The 24389-nt window shown below is 44.7% G+C and overlaps 1 protein-coding gene across 11 annotated transcripts in view; it reads right to left on the bottom strand.

Annotated features, from left to right (window-relative positions):
- esrrb (estrogen-related receptor beta) overlaps positions 1-24389 on the bottom strand; it is a 41746-nt gene that overhangs the window by 374 nt on the left and 16983 nt on the right. For 2 of the 11 annotated variants that reach the window (XM_071924142.1, XM_078289437.1), the window contains 4 exons: positions 20213-20329; positions 13743-13853; positions 13052-13213; positions 3404-3673 (listed from right to left, as the gene is read on the bottom strand). In XM_071924142.1, the coding sequence (XP_071780243.1) occupies positions 3404-3673; positions 13052-13213; positions 13743-13853; positions 20213-20329 (660 nt within the window). The other 9 variants (XM_071924146.1, XM_071924148.1, XM_071924151.1 and 6 more) reach the window with 9 other exon arrangements.

Raw genomic sequence — 24389 nt, 5'->3', positions numbered from 1 at the left:
TTGAACTTTGAGACACCAGTAATATAACAGGAGTGATGGGAAATGGATTTTTCTAAAACAAAATTAAATCTCATGATTGATCTTTACTGGCCTGTCAGTGCAGTCAGGTAGAGGACACATTATCAGTATAACTCACACCCTGACAAGATAAAGAATAGATCATAAAGAAAGAAAAAACAAGATCTAATATCTTTTTTCCTTGTCTGGTGGACTGGGCGGGATATTCATATGGCCTTTGACCAATGAGACTGAAAATCAATGTTATCCTCCAGCAACAATGGAATGAATAGCAGCCAATCTCTGCTGAATGAGTACACATTAAACACCTCACTGTTCCAGAGGACAGATTGTTTTCTTTAAAAAAAACAAAAAAAACAAACTCCATTAGAGAATTGGACGGCATAAACAAGCCCCAGTTAAACACAATGCTTCCTTCCTATTAATTTCCCTCCTATTCCCTCAAAGGAGTTTGGAGAGTGGAGAGAAAACAAATACTATTGGGCTTATTTCCCTACTAGATACAACAACAAATGTGGGCTTTCTACATTGGTGTTCATCGTCTTTCAATTTGGAAACCATTTAAGCAAATATAAGCATTCAAAACTGGCAAAATTAAATTTGCCTGTTCAGTTTTTCATTACTTGTCTATAATTTTTTCTTTTTTCATTGAGATAAAACACAAAATACCGAACATACCTCACAGATTTCTTACCAAAAACACAATATCTTATTATTTTGGAATGATTGTGCATTACAATGTAAAGTTGTGTTTGTTATATTGCAACAACAACAACAACAACAACAACAACTGTGACTCTCTCTCAGCCTCAGTCAGCCCAACTATTCTCTCTCACCTCCTGTGTTCAGTTTCAGTTTCTAAGGTTTTTCGGCCTGTAACGTTTCTCTCTGCTCCTACTGTACGCCATGCCACAGCACTCCCTCCTCATTCTCTCCATTTTCTGTCTCTCCCTCTGTCTCTATCTCCCCTCCTCTCTCTGGGATAGTCTGGGGTCGCGGTTCTCTCACTGGTTAACCGGTGTCTGGCACTCCGGAGGCGGCATGTCATTGGCTGCCTGACTCGTCTCACCTTGGCGGTGCATATTTTACCACACGGGACAATAAAAGGCAAAACAGATTTCAGACTTCGCCCCAAATTCATTGACTGGAACAACTGTATTCCCAAGACCTTGAGACATTTCTCACCCTGACGGTTTTCAAATCCACAGCGGTAAAATGAAGTAGGTCGTTTTGGAAAGTGAATGGGGAAGGGAGGGAGGGAGGGGGGGAGGATGGAACAAGAGAGAAGAACAAAAGGCAAAAAAAAAGAAGAAAAAAATCTCTGATGAGGATGTGATGTGACATAATTATCTCCTGTTCGTTTCACAGAGGATTGGCCAGTAAAGTGACTCCTTGGGATCACAAAAGTTACATTTTAACAAATCAAAGCAAAGTGTGAAAAAAAAAAAATGTAAAGTCAAATATTTTGTTCTCTTTGGTTTCTTCTTCTGTTGAATATATTTTCTGATGCCTGCAGGAGAGTTTCAGCGATGTCTCTCACACACGCACACACATTGTAGTGATAAACCTGATTTGAACCGAACTATAGTGGAATGTTTTGTGGCGAGCGAAAGGGAAAAAAGAGGGAAAATAAAAAGCGAGACAGAGACATCTCACAAGATGGGAAGGAAAAGGCGAGCGAGACGCGGGGAGCACGCCGCCTGTAGCCCTTGGAGGAGGGGTGGGCTTAAAAAAACAACTTTGAAGAAACAATTTCCTTGCAATCCATCAGAGAGCCCACGTCGATCCGATTGATAAACTGCTAATTACAAAATCAATCGCTATGAATTTTCACAGCTGTCAGACAGAGGGGCTCCCGGGAGAGTGATCTCCCAGAGACCTTGTTCTAACGTTCCGGACACCCTCCTCCCCCTCCCCCTCCTCCTCCTCTTCTCCCCTCGACCCCCATCTCTCCTCTCGCCTCCCTCCCACACCCCACCTCCCTACCAAAAGCTCTGTCGTCTGAAAGCAAAGCCCCACCATCAGCATTTTCATTTTTCAGCCCCGGACAAAACAAGGGAAAGCGGCCCGGTGACCCAGGCGCGCATTGATCAGAGCGGGACAGGTCCTGCCTTCTCAAAAGCAGCCTGTCGATAGCAGCGTGCCGTCTTCGCATTGGAACAAACGAGGCCTATCACTCCCTGATACTCATTCCATTCGACTTAACACATTTTATTGACAGCCCCTGTGCTCCTAATGAAATGCTAAATTTATCTCCCGTGGCTGCTGTGCCCCGCAGCTACTGTTATGGAGATAGAGAAAGAGAGGGAGAGGGAGCGGTGGAGAAATACCACAACATGGAAGGCGTTCAATTAAAAAAGCTCCCTCCTCCCTCCCCCCCTCCCTCCTTCCCATACACTGCCCTTATCTTCTCTCCATCTCTCCGTCTCACGCTCCAAACTAAAGGTTACACTCAAAAACTCCTGAGAAACTAAGAAATGTTATTTCAGAAACTGTGTTAGACTTCACTTTACAGTCTCTGGATATCGTACTGTACTGTGCAAGGAGTACACAAACTGAAACAACAGTACAGCTGGGTAAAAGTAAAAATCCTCTCACAGTTTGTAACATTTCCATGTAATTAAAAGTATTTAAGTATCCTAAATAAAGGTACATCTTCAATGTACGTTTCATATACCATGCACATGTTCATTTATTTCAGTATATGAAAATGCTAAAGGGTTTGGTGATTCACTTGTCACTCTTCTTAAAAACATTTTTCTTCAAAATAGTTGGCTGCACTTAAATGGATAAATGGAGAGAATAATTTTTGCATAAAACAAAAATTTAATTAAATCATGAAATGAAATCATATTAACACCAGCGTAATATGCACTGTAGCACGGAACATGTTCAAAAAGAAAATTTGATGTAAAGTGTAAATGTTTTCCAAAAAATTATCTTTTGGAAAAGGTTTATGCCTCTGAAAGTGTCCTCTTAAATTTAGAGTCAAATATTGTTTAAAATTAATTTATTTATATATTGGATTAATCAGAAAAGATTTGAGGAACTGTTTAATTCAAACCAATCATGGTATACATACTTACAGTGTAAGTCTAATTCTATATATAGTATTTCTGATGCTTTGATATTATTAACACAATTTTTTGATATGTTATTATTATAAACCCAAATGTGTTTAAAATACTCACCCTGAAAATTTATAAATAAATGTTTTCACAATGAAAGTGTTTTCCACATCAATACTTGCATATAATTTCACTTTGGTGTTTGTAAGTTACAATGTACTTCCTTCTAATTTTGTAATGCTTAATTTAAACAGTGTAGATGAATTTTGACACTTGACAGTCATTCGTGATAAGTTAGCATGCTGCAGCTCCCCTACCTGAGTTGGCGAGAGCGATGGCCTTGAGGGTGACGAACTCCTCCTTCTCCACCTTGAGCTTCTTGTATTTGCGGACCAGCTGCAGGATGGAGACGTAGAGGTCGAGCAGGCCCGTCAGCCGCGAGTGCTCCTCGTCCATGATGTAGTCCTCGGCGTACACCAGCTCGTCTTCGTACGGCAGCGAGCGGAACACAATGCTGAGGATGAGGATCTCCATCCAGGCGCTCTGCAGTAGACTCATCTGGTCTCCCAGAGACAGAGTGGAGAAGCCTGGGGAGACGGGGCAGAGGGGGAGACGCCATGAGGATCGGAGGACCTCCAAGGAAAAATGGAGGGACGTCTGTGTGTGTGTGTGTGTGTGTGAGTGTGAGTGTGTGGATTTGTGCGTTTCTGTTCACACCTAAATAACATTTTGAAATATGCTCATATGTGTGCCTGTTCCATGTTTTCACAGAACTCTTGAAATGCAACACTTGGAAACAAAATGTATTTTATTTTAACAAAGAAAGTACTTTAAATGAAAAGAAAAAAAGCATATTGGTCATTCACACAAAACCATAGTCATCTCTCTCGGTGACTTCAGCTCTCTGGGTTGATCAGCAAAGCAAACATGAGTTGTTGAGCCTCGCCCCGGCAGCCTGCGGGACATGTAAGCACGAGGTGTTTAATTTTAAATGCGCTGTGGAAGGTCCTCTTTGAGGCCGGTGTCACAGCACTTGAGTGGGCTTTACTGTAAGTGAGGACAGTAAATCGGTGCAAAGGTCTGGGAGACACAAAGCCGTGTGGTTACCCCTTGTATCCTGTCACACTGCTATTGGTGTGAGGGGGATTAGCACTGAGACACATCCTCATTGGAGGGGTTGAGGACATGACATGTACTCAGTGCTGCACCGTGTAGCGCGGGGAGGTGATGAGGGAACACACACACACACACACACACGGACGTGCATGGATACACAAAAATGTGTGCGCATGTACGGACACATGCAACCACGAAAACAAACACGCAAAGCGCATGTGTGCACATGCATGCCGCATGTTCACACATATATGCACATAAATCCATACACACGCACGTAAACAGAAATACGCACAAACACACACACACACACGCACACACACACACACACACACACACAGCAAGGGGTCACATGGTTCAACCCCAGCCTGAAGACCTGATTAAACTCTGTCCCCCCCATTCTAAAACAGCAGCTGGATGAGCTGAAATTGGCTCAGTGGCATCAAACCGCTGTCATTTCCCCCTCAAACACCTCTACATATGCTTAGAATAGAACATTAAATAAAACAAACCGCGAGATCCCCCAAAGATGAGCTGCGAGAAATTCAAACAAATTAAAAGGGTAAAGGCGAAAGAGAAGAGGAGAGAGAGGAGCAGATACCCAGATAGCCATCTCATCCCTTTTTCCCCTCGTACTACCCTTCAGCTGTCAATAAACTGCGATCCCCTCCCCCTGCCCAGCCTGCCTGCGGGCGGCCCATTCTGACAGCATATTAGGCCCTTCAACTCAGCCCCTGATTAAAATGATTGCTTTTACAAGTTTGCTGTTGCCATGCTATCTGCCATGCCGTGATTAAGAGGCGATAGATTACAGTATTGACCAGGGCGCTCACCACACCTCCGCCCCATGTTTTCTCTTAAATATAAATGATCTCATTGGGGCGCAGTCACCAGCCTGATGTTTATCTCCTCCAGCCAGGACACCATGAACACACGCACACACACACACACAGGTCCATGCGCACACATAGACTCTCTCTCACACACACACACACACATGCAGGTTGAGAAGAACGAGAGACACGATGAGGAAGAGTGAGAGAAAGTGGAAAAGAGGCAGGACAGGGAGCGAGTGTGAGAGAGAGACAGGCAGAGAGAAAAGAAGAGCGAGGGAGAGGAGTACCTGAGTGTTCAATTTCCCTTATCGTGGTGATGACCACAGGAGGGGAAGAGCTGGAGGATACATTAATTAACAGATTGTGATCAGAATGTGAGGGCCTTCACATTGTGAAGGGGAATCAATAGTCAGTAGAATGGAGTGCTGTGATCAAACACAGAAAGGTGCTGGCGCCTGGCTGGACCGGTCAGGGGGTCTGAGGAGCATGCAGCCCAAATTAGACCCAACAAAGCAAACTGCCGAAAGCACTCAAAACAGTTGACTATTATCAGTGGACGCAATAAGCCATATTTTGTAAAAGTCTGTGCCATTACACATATCCAGAATGCATCTTAAAATCTTTTGTTGTGTAATTTCCTTGTCTGCATACATGGCCATTAAATCGGACAGAATGTGGACTGGCCGGAGGGAAATTGTCATGCAAGCATGGACGCGGTCTTGATTGCCGCATCAGGTTGGCATCACAATCACAGGCAAGGCTTTGTCTAGCCTTTTAATGCCAAGGAGGACTGAAGCGGAACTAAAGCGCTGCTCCCAATGTGACAGCCCATATGAAGGCCTTGTTCAGGGCTTGTTGGAGAGGCTTTAGAGTTGCTCTGATACAGCAGACACCTCTCAGCCATATGCACACACACAGCCCAGCAGCCTACAATTACCTTTGACGCTAAAAGTCCTTGAATTTAATCCAGTGTTGTGAGATGGAGAGGTGGTGTTTTTCCCCTGCTCCATCCCCTCTCTTCAGGGCCTAAATTATCGCTCCAAATGGGATCTCGTGTCGTTGCCTTGCCTTTTTCCACTCAATTTAATCGAGTAATGAAGTGACTTCCCGACTCCGCGGGTCACACGGCGCTCCGGCCGCCGCACTCTGAAGGCGGCCCGGTTAAGTGCCGTCGGAGTGGGTGATTTCCTCTAATGAAATATCAATATTTACATCTTCATTTCCAGCCCACTGCCTTGGTGGGGTTTGACCAAACATGACACAATATTGACCAAATCAGAAAGGCCTGTCTGCGCGCTTGAAGGGCCTTTTCCACTCCACTGCTGAGTGCACCGGCGGATCTCAGTCTGAAAGGCTTCTAGGCTAGAATAGGGAGATAATAACAATGCAGAGTTTTTCTTTGTTCACTCTGAGTTAAGCACCCTGCTCATGGGGAAATCATACGTCTCAAAGGCATTTTGATTTTCGACATTACAAGATGTCAAGATGAGTAAGTTTATCCTATATGTGCATCACTGAATTGCGGTCCAATCTAGACAAAGGAACAAAAATAAATATAGGTGACAAAAACAACACTACAACTGACCACTGTGTAGCAACATCAGTACACCATCATTCACGGCTTGCAAGTGAAAACAAGACCACTAAAGACCAACAAGGGAGCCAAAACCCACATCCTCTCTCCCTTTATCTCCCCAAAAGCCCTTGGCTGTGGGCAGGAGGGGGCAGCCCAAACCCACAGACGGCTGGTTCAAACCCCTCGCACAGATTAATCAGAGCGCCGTTTCATCTGCCAGAGCACAGGACGGTCCAAAATGAAATGCTGGAGATTTCTGTTGAGCTGGAGTTCATATTCTATTAATTTATTATTGTTTCCCTCTCCCCGAGGGCCATTAGCGCGGGTAATAAAAAGAGATGTAATTACGAGGCACGGTGGCCCCCTCCAGCTGCAGCCCCCTCGTAACTCACCCTCAATCAGACGACAGAGCAGACAGAGGGAGGGAGGGAAAGAAAAAAAATGGCGAGAGAGAGAGAGAGAGAGAGAGAGAGAGAGAGAGGGAGATGGAGGAGAAAAGAGAGGAGAAGATATGGGCCAGAGAGGAGGGAGATAAGGGAGAGAGAAAGAGAAAGAGAGCAGCAGGGAGCGAAAAAGGGGAAGAGAGCATGAGGGGGGAAGGAAGAGGGAGATAGAGAGAGGAAAGAGAGTAATTCTGGCTGGACAGCGGCTGATCTATCATGGCCAGCTATCAGAAGGACAAGCAGGCCCTGAAGACTTCTGCCCAGCGGCAATCTCACCTCAGCCAAGTCAAGTGCTCTCCAGGCTCCAGTTGGAGTAAAACTGCCCCTAACAGGACCCCAGAGGTTCAGCTCATCTTTTTTTTTTTTTTTTACTATCAAACTGATCTGAATGATCATGCTGCCATAAGCTTATTCTATATCAAAGCTTTCTATTTTAGATGATACCCTTAAAAAAAGAGGACAGGGGGAAAAAAGATGTATGCACCTCTGATTTGTATAGCCTCCTGTGATCATACTATAGTGTAAGATGTATAACCAATACAGGAATGAAGGACAATTTTGAGCAGATTCATAATGGTGTGCGTGTGTGTCTGCATGCGGGCATGTTTGTGAGGATCTGTGTGTGTGTGTGTGTGTGTGTGTGTGTGTAACTTGCAGCTGCCGACCATGATTCTTCCTGAATTTACATGACAGCGTCAGGAGGACCCAATCAATAGCAGCTTGGTAATAAATTGCTGCGCTTGACATAAATAATTTGACCTGAAGTCCAGCCACATGTACAACAGAAACAGCTCAGTTTGCCGTGAGCCTTCCCTTGATACTGATTTGATGACACAAAGGCTGTTTTATATTGGACAAAATCATGTCAACACAAAATATATCTATATCTATCTATATATTTTTTTCAGCTTCAATGCTCCACTTTAAGGAGCGCTGGCTATCTGCTTCTTTTCAACGCGATAACCAGCCCATTATCCCATTGTAAGTAGCTGGGGAATGGGTGATTTGACCAGCAGCCTGTGAACGGTTATGAGGTTGAATAACGTTAAATTCAGTAATCCCCTTGTCTTAATCTGCACCCTCTGACCTCCTGACCCTGGCACGGGAGTCTTTAGCCCTCCCCAGGGTCCCACTGCCCGCCACTGATGTTATATATCTCTGTTTAGCCCCAAAGACCAGGACGAATCAGGCTTTAATCATTGCCATAATTACACATAATTTATCTCCGCTGCCATCCAGCAACACTGCTTAATGAGGGACGGCGCTCTGCTGACGATGACTTAAAGGCACATCGGCATACAAGATTTCCTACAGGAGGATTTTATGCAAAATACGACTACGGAAAATGCTACACAGATGCTGCAGTTTCAGACCCGGGCACCGATATGGATTCAACTTACTACAGTATGAGAAGCGCACGCACGTAATTGCGATACTGCATGTACCTGTTCATGTATCACAGTAACTAAACAAAGCCTTCCCCCACCCTGCCTGGCAGATGTCCCTTTCCTGGCCCTGCACACCCCCGGCTGCCTGTCTGCCTCCGATACGCCCCCATCTCAATCTCCCCGCAGCTTTTCCGCCTTCCTCCCGCTCTCCTGCCCGGGTTCAGGCCTCAGCATCCACCTGATTGCTCAATCTATCTTTATCTCCTGTGTTGAAGCCTACGTCAGAGGGTAAATTGAATATACTAAGAGCTGTCTGTTGGTGTCTATATTTAATAAAGTGCACTGATGAGGTGCTGATTTATTGCCCGGCAGTATTCACACTCTATTACAAGGAGATTACGCAGCTTGAGTGGGATCAGGCTGGCAACACAGTAAGTAGATTTCACAATTTAATGGCAAAGAGAAAACAGGAGCCCGGAGGGGGCTGGAGGAGGGTGGGCTGATGGGTGGGTGGGTGGTTATGGTGGTGGGTTGAGCTGACACAAACACGACAACATACAAGAGGCGTGATCTCTCATCGCTGCCTCCCCGCTAACAACTAACACGCCAGCCGCGCGGTTGTCTGTCAAATGCTGAGCTGATGAACTGAAATCCAATAAAGCAGAGATGATGAATATTCCCAAAACACCAGTAATGAATAGAACAATGCAAACAAGGATATTTCATTAGATTCATCTGGTCTAAATCTAATACAAAAAAACGCAGAAACACACAAGGAGGACGTTAGAATAAAAACATGGTGGGAACGTATTCCTTTATTACCTCAACTATTTTAAAGTAATACGAAAAAAATATCAAAAATGAACAGCATGAATCACAACTCTATTTAAATATTTTACATTCTAAGGGTGATATGCCAGAGAAGAAGAAATAGGTCTGACTGCACAGGAGGCAAGCAGTGTCCGCTCATCCCTTTAGCTTTGAGAGAATTCCCAGCTGAAAACACTGCTGGCCTGGGAAGCTGGGATGGGAACTGTGGCAAACATCTAACAACAAGCATCTCTTGCATAAGCAACATGCATGGCAGTTTTTACATATGGCCGCATGACATTCCCACTGCGGCTGGGAAGTGACAGGGGGGTGTCATGGGGCTAAAGGGGTCACATTGGTACCCCCCCCCCCCACCCCCCGTTCACCACTCATGAGGAAGGGAGCAATGTCAAGGAGGTAAACAGGTTCCAGTGTTTTGAAGCTGCAGTATACTTAGTTCCTCCCTAAACCTCTTGGACTGAGTGAAATGCAGCTTTAGGGGATGGAAGGGGGCCAGAGGGGTGGACAGTGGACTGCTATGTGTGTCAAAGGTTGTTAGCACCTTAGGAACAACAAGCCATCTGTCAGCATCCCCCTAACACTGCTCCTAATGACCCTGCCCCCCTCAGGCAACAGCCGTGTTAGACTCTGCTTCATGGTGCTATTTGGAGCAGTGACACTCGTGTCCAAAAGCTCCACAGTGATTATCAATTAATCAAAGGCAGATTCAGAATGAGGGCAAGGCCGGGGCCTGGCAGTGGCAAACCTGTGAACAGGCTCTTGCTTGTTCACACCAGCCTCCGACATCTACTTCATTGTACTAAGGTAAAACAGCGGTAGTGCAACTATCGCCTCATCTTATTAAATAATTCTTATTTCTGTGTTCATTTTGTTCAATTTGTATTACTGTGCTTATAAAAACGATTGTAAAATTACTTCATGTATGTAAATTAACAGACATTCCCCTTTCACTGTATGTAAAATAGAGGAGAGATGACAAAGTTGACATTGAGCCTGTAAGACAAAGATACCATCAAGGCTAATGATACAGCTTTGCTATCCTCCAATCGCCCTCCAATTAGAACTCAATAAGGCCACTTTATTGCAAATTACGCCACTTTTAAAACACTTTTTCAAATGTTAGCTGAGAAAAGGGGAAATTAAAAATCAATTGGGAGAAGGTAAGTGCCAATTTTCCTGACGTCTAAATTGTTAAATTTGGACTTTGGTCATTGGCCCATCTGTCAATGGCCTAATCAATGTGGTCTACTTCATAATGAACTGTTAATCTTTTTAATTCCATTGCCAAAGGCCGCAAAAATCTATCAGAATGCAATCAGCAGTTTTTCCCTCTTCCCTTCTTCTCCCTGAGCGGATGGAGGGAGAAATATGGTAGGAGCGGAGCATGGTGCTGCCCTGGGGTACCGTTGGTGCATGGAGTGTTAGTGCATGGAGTCTCGCTCAACCAGTGAACCGTCTCTGATCAGGTTCAGCCATGTACAACTCAATTATGCAGCCATTTCATGGCCAGAGGAGACCCACTGTCCTAATACAGACGCCACCAAAGGGACAGACACAGACCGAGCTCCCAGCTGAACTGGAAGTCTCTATTTAGAGTCAAATCGTCTGTTTTTTAAGGAAAAAGAATCAGTGAGTGATTTGATTTTAAGATAAAGTCACAGGTAATAACTTGACTAATAGAAAACAAATACACAGGTGTGCGTGCAAGTAAATGTATACCAATGCAGATCTGAATAATCCACTTAAGGTCCATCATCTCCCAGGTAGCTTGTTTAGCAGAACTGTCTATTCAATACTGAGTGTTCACTCAATTGGAACAGTCCGACACGCAAGCTTACTGCCTCAGGTTTTGGGTTAAATGATCATTATCGACGCGTTCAGAATGACGAGCCCTCTGCCACAATCTGTACGGCAAATCCCATTAACATTATGAGTCTATCCACTGCACAGTAGGTGTTAGTATAATCTGATTAACACAGCGCTTAAAAGCTATGACACTCACAAAAACCTAGTTAGAGTGTACAGCTACTACATTGATGACGCACTTCAGGAATGCAAGTTAACCTGTTTAACACCAACTATATGTTAAAACATGAGTATGTATTTTTTCCTATAGACTATAAAATAGAATTTACATGGAAAAACACTAAGCCCAGTCATAAGCAGTATACAGCACGAGTATGGCTGCTGTAATAACTAAACCCGCGTCAGTGCCTCAGTTGCCTCAAATGACCTGTTAAGTTTTCAGTGTATTTTTTTCACTGAACTATAAAAGGATTATGTGTGCCGTCTGTATCTGTGTGTATGCGTGTCTCGGTGAGTGATGCCTCCATGCCCGCACAGTGTGTGTATCCGTACCTTGCATGGGCGTGTTAGCGTGTGTGTGCATGTCTGTCATGCCGGTATGTTTTGGGTCACGTCGATGAGAGTGTGTTATCGGGTCAGTTGTGATCCGGTCCTGAGTAAGCTCCTTGGTTACACTCTCAGCCTGCTGACCACGCAGGGCCCATGGGGAGTGATCCAGACAGTTTAGATGGGTAAGGGACGGGGGTTGTGGCCGGGGCTGGGAGCATATCCATCCCTAATCTCCTTACTATCAGATCTGTACCTGATTAATACCCCTCCTTCTGAGAAATACTCTAATACCTTTTCAGTACAAAACGCTCCCGCCTGAGGTCAGCTGGAGTCCAGTCCACTTTACTGAAAATAAACGGAGTGTCTAAATCTCTGAATTGGGATTGCGATTCATCTTCTGAATAAACTGATATGATGCCAAATTTAAGTGGACCCTGGACCTAGAGGATGCACACACTCACTTTTTGTGTGTGTGAGAGAGAGAGAGTGAGAGAGAGAGAGAGAGAGAGAGAGAGAGAGAGAGAGAGAGAGAGAGAGAGAGAGGAGAGAGAGTGTCAGTGCTGGAGTGCCGTCACAGAGGCCCTGCATGCTGACAGCTCTGTCCCTGTCCAAGTTATGCTGATGAGAAGAAGAGGTTATGGAGGTGCCGCTGAGGGACACATTCATTTAGTGTGTTACCTCTCCATGCCTACAGCACTGTAATGTTATAGAGTTATGGGGGGTCAAGCTCAAGATCAAGGAGAATCTGCTTTGGTTGCAAAAAAGAGCAGCTAAACAATGTGTTCTCTGTCAAAAATCAGAGGAAAACTCTTGAAGGAAGCAAAATCTCTGCTGACGTGAGGCGCTGTATCCTTAATTCAACAGCCTCTTATAACCTAACACCTCGTCTATCAGAATGTCTATGGGGCAAGGAAGAAACATGATTATGCCCATCAATAATTCAATGGAAGTGTTTGTGCGTGGGTGTGCGTGTGTGTGTGTGTGTGTGTGTGTGTGTGTGTGTGTGTGCGTGTGTGATGTGATGTCTTGTTTGATTGGGCGGGTCCCCAACTCTGCTCTAAATCTCCCTTGTGATTACGATATACATTGGCACCAGGTCTGTGTCCCCCTCCCCATTCAATGCAGGGATTTTAGCTGCACTCTATTGATTTGTTTCTTGCAAAGCTGTGTCCATTTTGCCCCACCCCCCACCCCATCCCACATACCCCGGGGCCGTGTGAGCTGCTGACATTAATTATCTATGTGTGTGTGTGTGTGTGTGTGTGTGGATGTGCACATGTTTATGTGTACATAGCATGTGAGAGAGAGAGAGAGAGAGTGGGTGAAGAAAAATGAGAATGGGAGAATGCAGCTCAAAAAAGACAGAAGGAAAAGGGAAGAAGAGGAAGAAGAAAAGGAGGTGAGGATATTTGTTATGTACCTGGGATATGCTTGGCCCAGCCGATGATGACCACCAGCTCGCGGTCAGCCAGGTCGCACAGCGTGGTCAGGGCCTTGATGTCGCTCTCCGGCATGGTGGGGTCAGGCATGGCATAGATCTTCTCCGGCTCCGCCACCAACAGGTGAGACACTATCTTTGTGACTGAGGATGGAGGAGGAAGGAGGGGACGAGGGGGAGGGCGGGGGTGTCAAAGCAAAACAGAGGTCAAAGGTCATATCACTGCAATGCTCAGCGAGGCGCAAAGATGCACTACACTGATAAACATTGTGCGCCGGTGAAATTGCACTACGCTGTACAAATGGGCGGTCGGCTTTTTCTCTCTTCCTCATTATGCAAACTAATGGATGGAGCTTAGATTTGTAGGAGTGAAATGAAGGCACTGAAAGCACTTATCCCCACAGAATGCATGTGGGAAAAAAAAACGTATATGTGAAAATGTGAGGCACTAGTGTCCCCGAGCGCTCTCTCATTGTTTAATATCGGTCATCTGCTCAGAGACTTATCATAATTCAGCTCTGACCGGAACAATACCTGGCCTATATTTCTGACCAATGAACTCTCAACTGTCCAAACACGGGAGAGACAGGGGAACGCGAGTCTGGCCTAGAATCTGCCTTAGCGCTTTACCTGCGCAGGGGAGACAATGGGCTAGTGACGGAGCAGTACTCACGAGGCTTTTTGGTGGGAGGGGGGAGCGTCAAGCCCAGGTACGGGGTGTTTTCTGCGTCCAACCTCCTCTTGTACTTCTGTCTGCCCCCTCGCACGCGATCCAGACGCACGCCTGCGGGGGAGGAACAAGGAGGGGACATGGTTGGCATGAAAAGAGTTGATCTTCTCAAACTAGATCTTACGGGATATCATGACAGTATTACAGTCAATCAGAAGAATGAAAATTAAGTAGGTCGTAAAAATTTCTGCAATAAAAATTCACAGTTAAAAGTAGATACTGTACATTAGAGATACACAGCTATCCAGAAGAAATCATCCATCTTTCACACATACACACTGGGACAAAGATGTAGGGTGACATCCAGACACGGTAAGAAATTAAAGCCCGCCACATATTAGTTTGCACAGAGACATATCATGTGTAAAACCAGTAGTGTGAGTGACCGCGCTGGTCTCTAGCCTGTTTTTGAGCATTGTAAAGGGACGGTGGGTGTGTGTGTGTGTGTGTGTGTGTGCGTGTGTGTGCGGTTGAGTGCGCGTGTGTAGACGTGTCAGAGGCACGGCTGCCTTCCCATATGTGGTCCATGCCTGGCTGGTCTACTGTGACACAGCTGAGCCCAGAGCAGGTCTAAACATATGAATATTTAACGCAGGGTCAATGATCTCACAGACTGGCCCTCTAATTATTTAGCTTTTGGGGTGAGGCAGACTGCATACCAATTAGCTGCCAGCTACATGCCTTTTTTGCGTGTGTGTGTGTACGTGTGTGTGAGCTCAGGTGTGAGTGTCCCTTTCGGTATCCAGAATAGAAACTTAACCGGCCTACGAGCGGAGGCATACTCCCGCACACGCTGTACAAAACATCCACTGTCTTACGGCAGATAGATAGCTAGGTATAGCTTTCCCATAAAAGACCCTTATTTCACCCCTCTTTCACTGGAGGAGCACCGAGGCCTTATCACCCCCAGCCACACCTAGGGGGCCAGGTTCCGCACTGATACTGTAAATGTCAAGCCGGCCTCATCATAACATAAGTTATTTATTATCTCATTATTTGATAAGAATGTTTCCATTTGGATGTCTTTTCTATTCTATTAATTTTCAACATAGTTAAAATATTTCATCTGCGCTGTTCTATTTATTTGATACCACTGGGCAGGTATTTGGTTATTTAATGTAATTGTATGCAAACATTTATATCCTGCATCCCCATATTTGGAGCGGCGTGTCACTGCGACCGCACAGCTAAAATATACATGATATCTTAATCCCGCTGACAGGGACGATCCCTTCAATTCGCCTTCTATGCATAATGTAACCCCCAAACAAATTTATACTAAAGGGTAGCTGAAAGAAGCCTCAATGAAATGCTTGCGGTTGGGGAGGAGTTAATTTGTCAGCCTACCACGTCCTCTGAGCGAACAACACCCGCAGCCGGAGCACTTCCTTGATGATTTCATCACTTTATAACAGGGAGGACGGTGTCAAACCTGGGCATTGTGTGGCCACTGCAAATGAGCCTAATACAATTTGCCCATCAGCGAGTGCTCTCGGAGAGGATGAGTTTGGATGTGTCCCATGCACAGTGACTGGAGGTCGCTGGGTGAACGGGGGAAGGAAGAGCAGATGATGTAATATAGAACGGGTGGCCTTCATTTCACAAAGAGGAATTCAACTGTGGATTTATGCAAAATGTCCTCTTCATTGTCACCACTTATCTGACACGGCCAACACTGTATGCACGGGCGGGTGCAGTAAACTGTATTATCATGTAGCAGTAGAATAAAGAGATTTCTTCTACTTATATAAATTATTTGATTCCCTAGAAACACAAATCTGATTAGGATTGTCTTTCAATTTCCTGACACTGACAACCCACTAACCTAATTACCCCCAATTCCCAACAGAGGCTCATCCTTCCCAGCAAGCACTAGGGAATCATCTGATGGCAACTACCTGTACTTTACACACACGCAAAAAAAATCACTATTTCATCTTGATATGTATCATGTCATATCAAGGATGAGAGAATATTTTTTTTTAATGAGCAGGAATCTTGTCTGGGAAGGCGACTTGAGAATAGCCTTTGAACACCCTCCACTCGGCTCTTGGGTTTAAGCGCTTAAGAACTTTCCGATTCAGCTGTGATGGTACGGTTACTACTGTAGCCACGGAAAATTCCTCTCCCTGTTAAATGTGATGTCACCACTTTCTACAGTTTCTTTCCGGCTCTCCTGAAGAGCTCAGCCGCTGCCAGGTGGACGTGCTCCTGCTCACCATGATCCTCTCTGCCGGTTGAGTCATGTGGCTGTGTCAGCCAGCGCAAAGCCAGTGTGAGGATTCCAAGGTACATGGGTGCCTCTTTTAATTAGAACAGTCCCGGCCATAATTAACAGATGCTGACAGGAATTAAAGCTTGGCACTAACCTGTCTCATTTTACTGTCCAAGAGGGCCAGACGCAGGCAGACAGGAAGAGAGAGTGATGAAGAGCAGCTAGACCGATTCATTCACTCACACTGCCAGGGTCTGCGGCCAGGACTTTATAGAGGCCTTTGTGAGGCTCACATGTCCTTTTGCCGGTCCTCGAAGCTTTAAGTGCTCCGACTCGGACCAGTCAGTATTACTCCCTCCAGAGTAAACAGTAGGTGTGTTATGAGTGTGCGAGAGTCGAGTACCACCTCATCCAAAGTCATCGCACTGTTTTATGGCCCGCTACACGGTGCAGCGAGGGTGGTAGCGGGTGAGCTCGGGTATCATCTCTTCAAAGCAGGGTGCTGGGGGAGAGGGCTTTTGGCCAAGGCGGCTGGCATTTGTGCGCGGATTAACGCAGGCCTCGGGGCGGGGGCTGGGGCCAGCTGACCTAGGGCTCTTCTTTCTCTCCAAAAACAATAATGATCCCCCTCCAAGCACACTCCTACAAAAGGGCCTGTCTTCACTCACTTTGTGTGGCCGGCCAGGGCAGGGGCCCTTATTTTGAGCCTCTCACCTGTTCTGGGTGTCTCTCCCTGGGGAAAGTGTCAGGATGTCTGGGATGGTTGGCAATGCCAAGGGGGGCTTAGGCGGACCCTATTTTAGCTGGGAAAATCAGAAGGCCACATGGCAAGGCATGGTGAACCCTGCCTTTCAAGGCAGCCGCCCCGCTAAACTGCCGTCAGCACTATTTCAAAGGGCCCCTGTTGCCAGCTTTGCATGCTTGTAAGCGTGTTGCAGCATTTTTAATCACGAGTGGTGATGAGCGAGGGTAGCGGAAAAATGGTCACACGTTGGCCCCCCTATCTGCTGACCCCAGGGGCTGCCATACTGACACCCTCCTCACATACTCCATTTACAGGTTAGCTACAATTTCCCTGGTGAACTGACATCCTCCTCATACTGCATGACTAATTGAAAAACACTACATGGTATTTGCGAAACAGAAACTATACTGTAAATGCTCCAAACTTAAATCATATAAAAAATATATTTTAAGTGAGGTTTGCCTTAGCAAAAAGCTGCAAAAGACATATGGATAGGTCTATAAATTATATAGATAGGGTTCTGTTTGCCTATTTATATGTCAAGTATTTCAGTGACTATACATGTGAGTGTAGTGTGGTTTGTATGTATGTACTGTATGTGACTATGAGGTGGCTATTGTGGGATGTGGTTGTCGTTTGCATGCCAGTCTGCTAAAAACAATGACATGCTGGGAGAGGTGTATTGTGTATCAGCAACTCTCTGCTCCTTTGATCAGCAGATGTTCATGACTGTTGCAATGCTCTGTCACATGTCATACAAAGGGAATAAGACAGGACAGCTCTCATCCCGACTCTCTACTGTCACACACAGCATTGTTATACTGTGAGGACAATAGAGCAAAAATATATTTTCTTTGACCAACCCTACAGATGTGTGCATATATAAAATGTGCTTTACAGAAATCAAGTGTTTCTTTGCACTTGTGTGTGTGTGTGTGCGTCTATGTGGAGGCATCTGTGTGTGTGGATGCATGTGTGAGTGAGTGAGTGAGTGAGGGAGGGAGAGAGGAAGTCGGGGCAGAGAGCAACTGCCACTGAATGATGTCAATGTAATCTCTCAATAGTATCTTGTCTTCTCTCTTGCTCTAAGCTCTGATCCGTTTCCATTGATCAGAGGAAAAACCTGTTGCCCCTGACATTTGATTCTTCTATTGATCACTTCCTCCTTTATACAGTCAGGGGAAAGTACAGCGACTCGACACAGGTCTCAGGCAGATCCCCTGTAAGCGGATTGCTGATCTTTGAAGACTATTTTCCTTACACATCTCTGCTACACTTACTGATATGAACCTGCTAACAGTACATTCTGTGCTTGATCCGAAGATGTTGAAAGTGCATTAATTTTGCTTTTGTGAGTATAATCAAAAACATCAAATCTTAATCTGCAGTATTTTTATTATGTGATTCTTTGAGGGACAGTGATGGATTTAAACATCTGCTTCATCCGGAGACGGTAGGGGGGCAGCACTGTACTTTGTTGGAGCTGTAAAGTTATAATTAGGTGATTTTTCCATTGAGACACAATGTGACCTTTCTGCAGTAATGAAAGTAAGTAGCAACCTCAGTCACATGAGCAGTGGTCATCTCCACACCCTGGGCCTGAGCGTGGCGTTGAGCCGACGGCTTCATAGAGCTTACAGTGGACACAGACCACGTGTCTCTCTTTCCATCTCGTCTTGGTCACACTTTAAGGCGCCCGGGGCTCGAAGTGAAGGTTACGCAAAAATGCACTTCACATTTCTCCATTAATCAGGACAAATGTTTTGAATGATTTTGACTGTGGTAGAAATCAGTTATTCGAGAGGGATTGATGACAACACCTGCACAGGGCTTCAATCAGTCAGTGATAATGGTTACTGTGTGGTGATGGTAGCCACTATGTAAAAGAGGAGGGTCATTCTCATTCTGGGAATGTGCTGAATACACAGAAGCTTGCATTAGAACCTCGGGCTTAGCCTAAGTCTGCATATTTGAGCTTTACGCTCTTTTTTACTCTGACCCGACACTGGTCATTCATTTATAGCCATGACTACATATTTTTGTAGTCTCTTATTCTCCAAGATGATATATTGGCATAAATTTTTCATCAGATAGTAATGCGATTACTCTGTCTTTCTGGCACTGTGTCTTTATCTGGCTGCATGCAGTCCAGGGGATTCTGTTACTGTGTGGAGATCCATATGGGCTGTGTCTGTGGCTGGGACTAGATATTATACATCCATAAATTCCACTCTCCGGTGAATAATGGGCGAAATAATGGGGAAATACATCGCAAGTGAGTTTGACAGAGAATTCATACATGTAAAGTTTACGCGATTTTGTTTATTAGATCTAAGTAAAATTCTAAGACCAAGTCGTGAGCTGTGTAGTGTAAGCATTCCTGGAATAAATTCCCAGAGAGCGCTACTTATTCATATATAGACTACTGTATACCCTGGTCAAAAGTGAGGGACAATCATACTTTGTAAAACATAAGTGCCACTTGACCCACACTCACCAGCACTCAAGGAAAGCCGAAAAAAAAAATAACAATAACATGTTTCCTTACAGAGTCTCTGAGCTGCTCCCAGCGGAGGCTTGAATAAATATAACACCGCCTCTTCACCCCCAAGCCACATATCTTTCATTATTCATTTGTCTGGCCTTTTTGGAGCAACCAACAAGTGAGAGAGACAGCAGGCACGAGCATGAGAGACAGAGAGAGGGAGAGAGAGGGGGAGAGAGAGAGACAGAGACAGAGAGAGAGAAGCAGGGGAGAGCGTATCCACTAATGCAATGGGGTAAGGGAGACGGAATAGGTGCCTCCCCCGGAAGAGCGTCCCGGCCTCTGGGTCTCAGGGGGCTCGGTGGCGATAGGGAGGGGGGAGAAACCCAGCCAGAGAAATCCATCGGAAGCATGTTTAATTGTCACTGAATTCCCTGCTGGCGTGACTTTAAAAAACCATCCACAGGAAGAGAGCTGAGATGTTCGGAAAACATTTAGTGGATCAATATGCCGGGGAGAGCTGAGACTGTGCCGAGTGTGTGCTCAGGGACCCGGCCTGAGCCTTTCCAGTCGGAATACTGTTACATTTCTATCACTCAGACGGCGGGATCGACCTATTCAGCATATTTTTGTCCCCAGCTCAACTGCACATTATTTACTGCTGTGTTGGTAGGGGGAGGACAGGGGGGCTGGGATCTGTTGTCTAGGCCAGCCAGCTGCATGTATTTCTCACTCTGGGCTGCTGGGAGAAAACTACTGTGCTGCTCATTGCTGAAGCAGTCTGGGACTTAACAAGATGACTATCATGAGAGCCAGTGTGTGATGTTGCAGTATTCCCTTAGCATATTCCATTTCACATCAATGGATTTTTTTTTTATTTTGCATGAATGAGACTGTATAACAAAATACATATGTGTATCTGTGGACATAGTAATAAACAAAAAAAAAGAGTAGAATTGTTTTCTTACCCTCTTTGAGCATCCCCACTTTGAGGCATTTCATGAAGCGACAAGCTTGACAGGATTTGCGTCTCCGTTTTGTGATCTCACACTCATTTGTGGCGGGACAGCTGTATTCTATGTTGCCTGAGAAGAATAAGAGGTAGAGCAGGTTAGTGTCAACATAATCATAAGTGAGTTGGGCAACACCCAATGCATTACAAGTTAAAATAAAATAGTAGTAGTAGTTCATGTTTGGGGAAATAAAAAATGTAATATTTCAATATTGGGAACCATATTGAGTGGAAGCATTTCACTAGTCGTTAAGACTTAATGCAAAACCTTGGGGCGCTGCTATTGATGCAATAAACAGTGTGTACTCGCTGCAGTATCAGATGCTCTATAATAAATCATCTTTTGCCGACCAGGCGTGGGCACGTGTTAATCATATCCTATGGAATACATTTCAATAGCGTGCAGGTGGCTGAGTTGTCCTCCAGCGACAAGGTAACTTCCAGCACCGGGGGCCTCGGGAGGAGGAGAAGCGAGGGGTGGGGGTGGGGGGTACGGCTACAGCAGTCCTCCAGGACCCATCAGTAGACGCCACCCTGGTCCCACACTAAATTGGCCTCATTAATTCTGCGCGTGTCCCCTCCAGGCCCCGGGTGCAGGCCACGTCCCCCTGCGCTCAGAGGGGCCTGCCACTGCCTCAATAGCGGGCTAGAGAGCCGGACATGCCGCCCCTGGCCACTTTACATAATACTCCGGCAGACCCAAACCTGTTGTTACCACTGTTGCCATTGTTGACTATTTACATAGTGTACAGGCAAGAGGCCTTATGCATTATTCAACTGCAGCGTCTGATTCCAGGATGGCGCAATGAAAAAGAGTTTCATTGCTACACAATAAAAGAGATGCTTCTGCTCTACTCTAGCATTAGCAATAGAAAGGGCAGGGTATGTGAGGCAATTCTTCCGCTTGTGTCTGATTCCCTACATTTTACTGTATTCAGGGGTTTTCAATAAAGGGTTTCAGTATAATGGCTGCTTCAGCCTAGGAATTTGAATCATCCCCATTCTGAATGGGCTTTGAGCTTTTAAGCTTTTTGACATTGGTATTTTACTAAACTTTGCTCTTAAGATAGTTTTATTTCTTTGTCTATACAGTACAGAATTACATTGTTGGGTAATGTAAAATTTTAATTTAATTATCAGAATTGCCTCATTATACATTTTTAAGTAATTGCCCCATTCACTGACATATATGTAAGCACGTCAGTGAATATGGTCTCTGTCATATTATATCCCCAAATACACATACTCTATCTCTCTAGCTAGAGTCTGTTAACTGCCAGACAAACATCCATACACAAGCACACTGGGATTGCATCCCAACACACTGGAGCTGCTCTGACCCTCACTCCATGTTTTCGTACAGAGAGACAGAAAGCTGTATAATATTCCAGCAGCGTTCCACCACCAGCCCTCCAACACCCTTTGACAACTTATGCAATTATGTTAACATTATTGGACAGATCAAGTGGAGGGTCCCAAGATGTTATAAATAATTAGAAATTCCTCCTTATATCTGGGTTAGAAATCATTATGCTAATTCCCCTCATCTCTTTGGGATTGGGGTAAATAAAGGTGTGAGGGAAGCGGCTGATGAGCTCTGATGGTCTCTCCTCTGCCTGTTTTCTCTGTTGTCATAGCAGAACCAGACCATAATAATCCTATCCATTTCCCATATGTTGGGAGGAGGCAATCAGCGCCAGCCAGCACTGGAATCAATTCATGGAGGTCTGTTTTATTGTTTGCTTTCGTTATTGTATGCTATCGATTTACCAGTTTGTTGCGATGTACATTCTAAAATAATAAAAATGCTGATTGCAATTCAAAAACAATTCTGGACATTTTTACTTTTAATTGTCATGGTGCCTCTTGAGATTCACGTCATATTATCATTCCTAAAAGCCAGTAGACTGTTGGCACATGCATGCTGCTATGCTGCTGGTATGCCTGCCAGACCAACAGGGCACAGTTGACCCCGTTTGTCCCTGAGGACGCTTTGTTTACAGGGATATTTTTCGCTCTCCCCCCCCCTCCCCTCCCTTTCTCGGGGGGTGCCGGGGACACGTGCGCACAACACACCTGGTGGCTAACTAAGAGAGTTAGCCCTCTGATAACACACACTCCAGAAACAAAAACAAACATGCGCTCGCACACTGCCGCGCCACCGTGTCCACCTGTCCCGTCAAGCCCCCTGTGTGTCTGATGTTCGGTCAGAAGGGGCTTCTCATAGCTCAGCGCAGGGAGAGGGGGTGGATTAACTTATTTTTCATCTCTACATTCGGCTTATATTTAGAGACTGCGAAGAAGTGTTTCAGTGTCAGTGTGCACAAAGTGCCGCTTCATGCCATGCCTAACGCCTATTAGCTGTTCTATTGTAAACTACGGCCTCTCTTGGCTTATTGTTTTTATAAAATGGTAAAAACACACAATTGTAATTAAAAAAAACACAAATAACCAAAAATCTAATCTATACTAATAATAACAATATAATGTAATTATAATAATTATTTAGAATTATTATTTTATTTTTACACCTACTATAGCAATACAGTCTTCGAACAGTAGATACGCGACACATAAGTACTGATATGATTAGAGATTTTTGGTTAAATCAACTGTTATGCGGTCAAAGTTGCGCCTTTATCAGGTATTTTACAATGGCTTCAAAAGTTTTAAAGTGGCTTAACCAATCACAACAGAGGACCAGAACTGTTATATTGTACTATTATATATTACATTGTATAATTATATCTAGAGACTAGTAAGGTGAGTTTTAATATCAGTAATGAAGCGTACGCACAGAATGCCATGAAACAGGCAGTGTCTCCACTTCCCATGAAACGAGGTTAACATGACTATTTATTACCGTTCGATCAGTCAAGCATCTGAAGTGTAACCCCTGAACTGAGGGCCACGCTCGGGTTTATCTGCCTCTACAGAGGTTATGGTATGGTTACGAATAACATTACAGAGTGAAGGGAGAAGAAAAAGATTTCCCTCCTTCTTCTCTTGATATGTATCTGTCTCAATTTATTTTATGGCTTTTCAGGACCCATGCCAGGGCACAGAGGGGAAAGTCAGGTCTTGTAAGTAAATTACAGTAAAATGGCAGGTATTTCTCATCAAAATCTAAACTGACTTTTACAGGCTTACTGTCAAGGTCTATTACTTCATATAAAAAAAAAGAGGGCCACTGAGTTCAGTTGGTTTTCAAGCAATTTTACACTTGGGTTCAAAATGGGAAGAAAATACGGTTCAATAAGAGATTTATGTTTTTGATTGGTGGGGCACGTGAGGTGCAGGGATGGGGGTATGATTAGGGAGCAATGAGAACAGGGGTATTTCTGGGATGGATGGTGATCTAGGTTGACATTAATTTGGGCCTGGCCTTGACTAATGTAACTATCTCCACGTAGGAGTTCAAGGGGCTTTTCACTGGATGAATAGGTGACAGAAGATGGATTTTCCGTCCCTTTTTGCTGAAAAGGTAGGGGCATCAGGTCTTTTTTCCCCTCCACAAACCTGAAGACGTGGAGGACAGCGGAGCAAGTGAAATGGATGCAAAGGTTAATGAAGATAGTAGGTTACGCAAAAAAAAACTAAGGGTTATGAATGTCAATATTCCAACAATTCTGACTACTATAAAAAATGTAGATGAAATGTAAGGGCACACGGTATGCCCGATTATTTCAAATACAATAAAACAGTAAGAATACGATATCTTGAAAAAAAAAAAAGTGAATGAGCAAATGCGAAGAATTTGCCATCAAGAATCTGCTGCAGTTTAACAAGGATACACAGAGTGATACACAAGGTGAGAGCACAAGGTGATAAAAGAACTGTCATGTACATGGTAACATTAACTTAGCATGCTGTTTGCCCTAAGTGCTATAGAACAATGTGATAAAGGGCTGGAAAAGACAGCTCCTTTGTTTTCTTCTCATTAGAAGAGGCCGTCTCACACTCCACCCTTGACTGCCTCGTTATTCCTTTAATTAATCAGTTCTCATCAACGGCACCCTCTCATTCTTTCAAGGGCTCTACATCCTGCTATTTACTGCCTCCATTTTCCTCCAGCGATCCTGCATGTGTTTCTTTTATCATTTCGGAAAGCTTTCACCTCCCCCCAAAAAGTC

Source organism: Centroberyx gerrardi, chromosome 17 (assembly GCF_048128805.1).
Source record: "Centroberyx gerrardi isolate f3 chromosome 17, fCenGer3.hap1.cur.20231027, whole genome shotgun sequence".
Taxonomy (NCBI): Eukaryota; Metazoa; Chordata; class Actinopteri; order Beryciformes; family Berycidae; genus Centroberyx; species Centroberyx gerrardi.
This window is presented reverse-complemented; position numbering and strand designations above follow the sequence as displayed.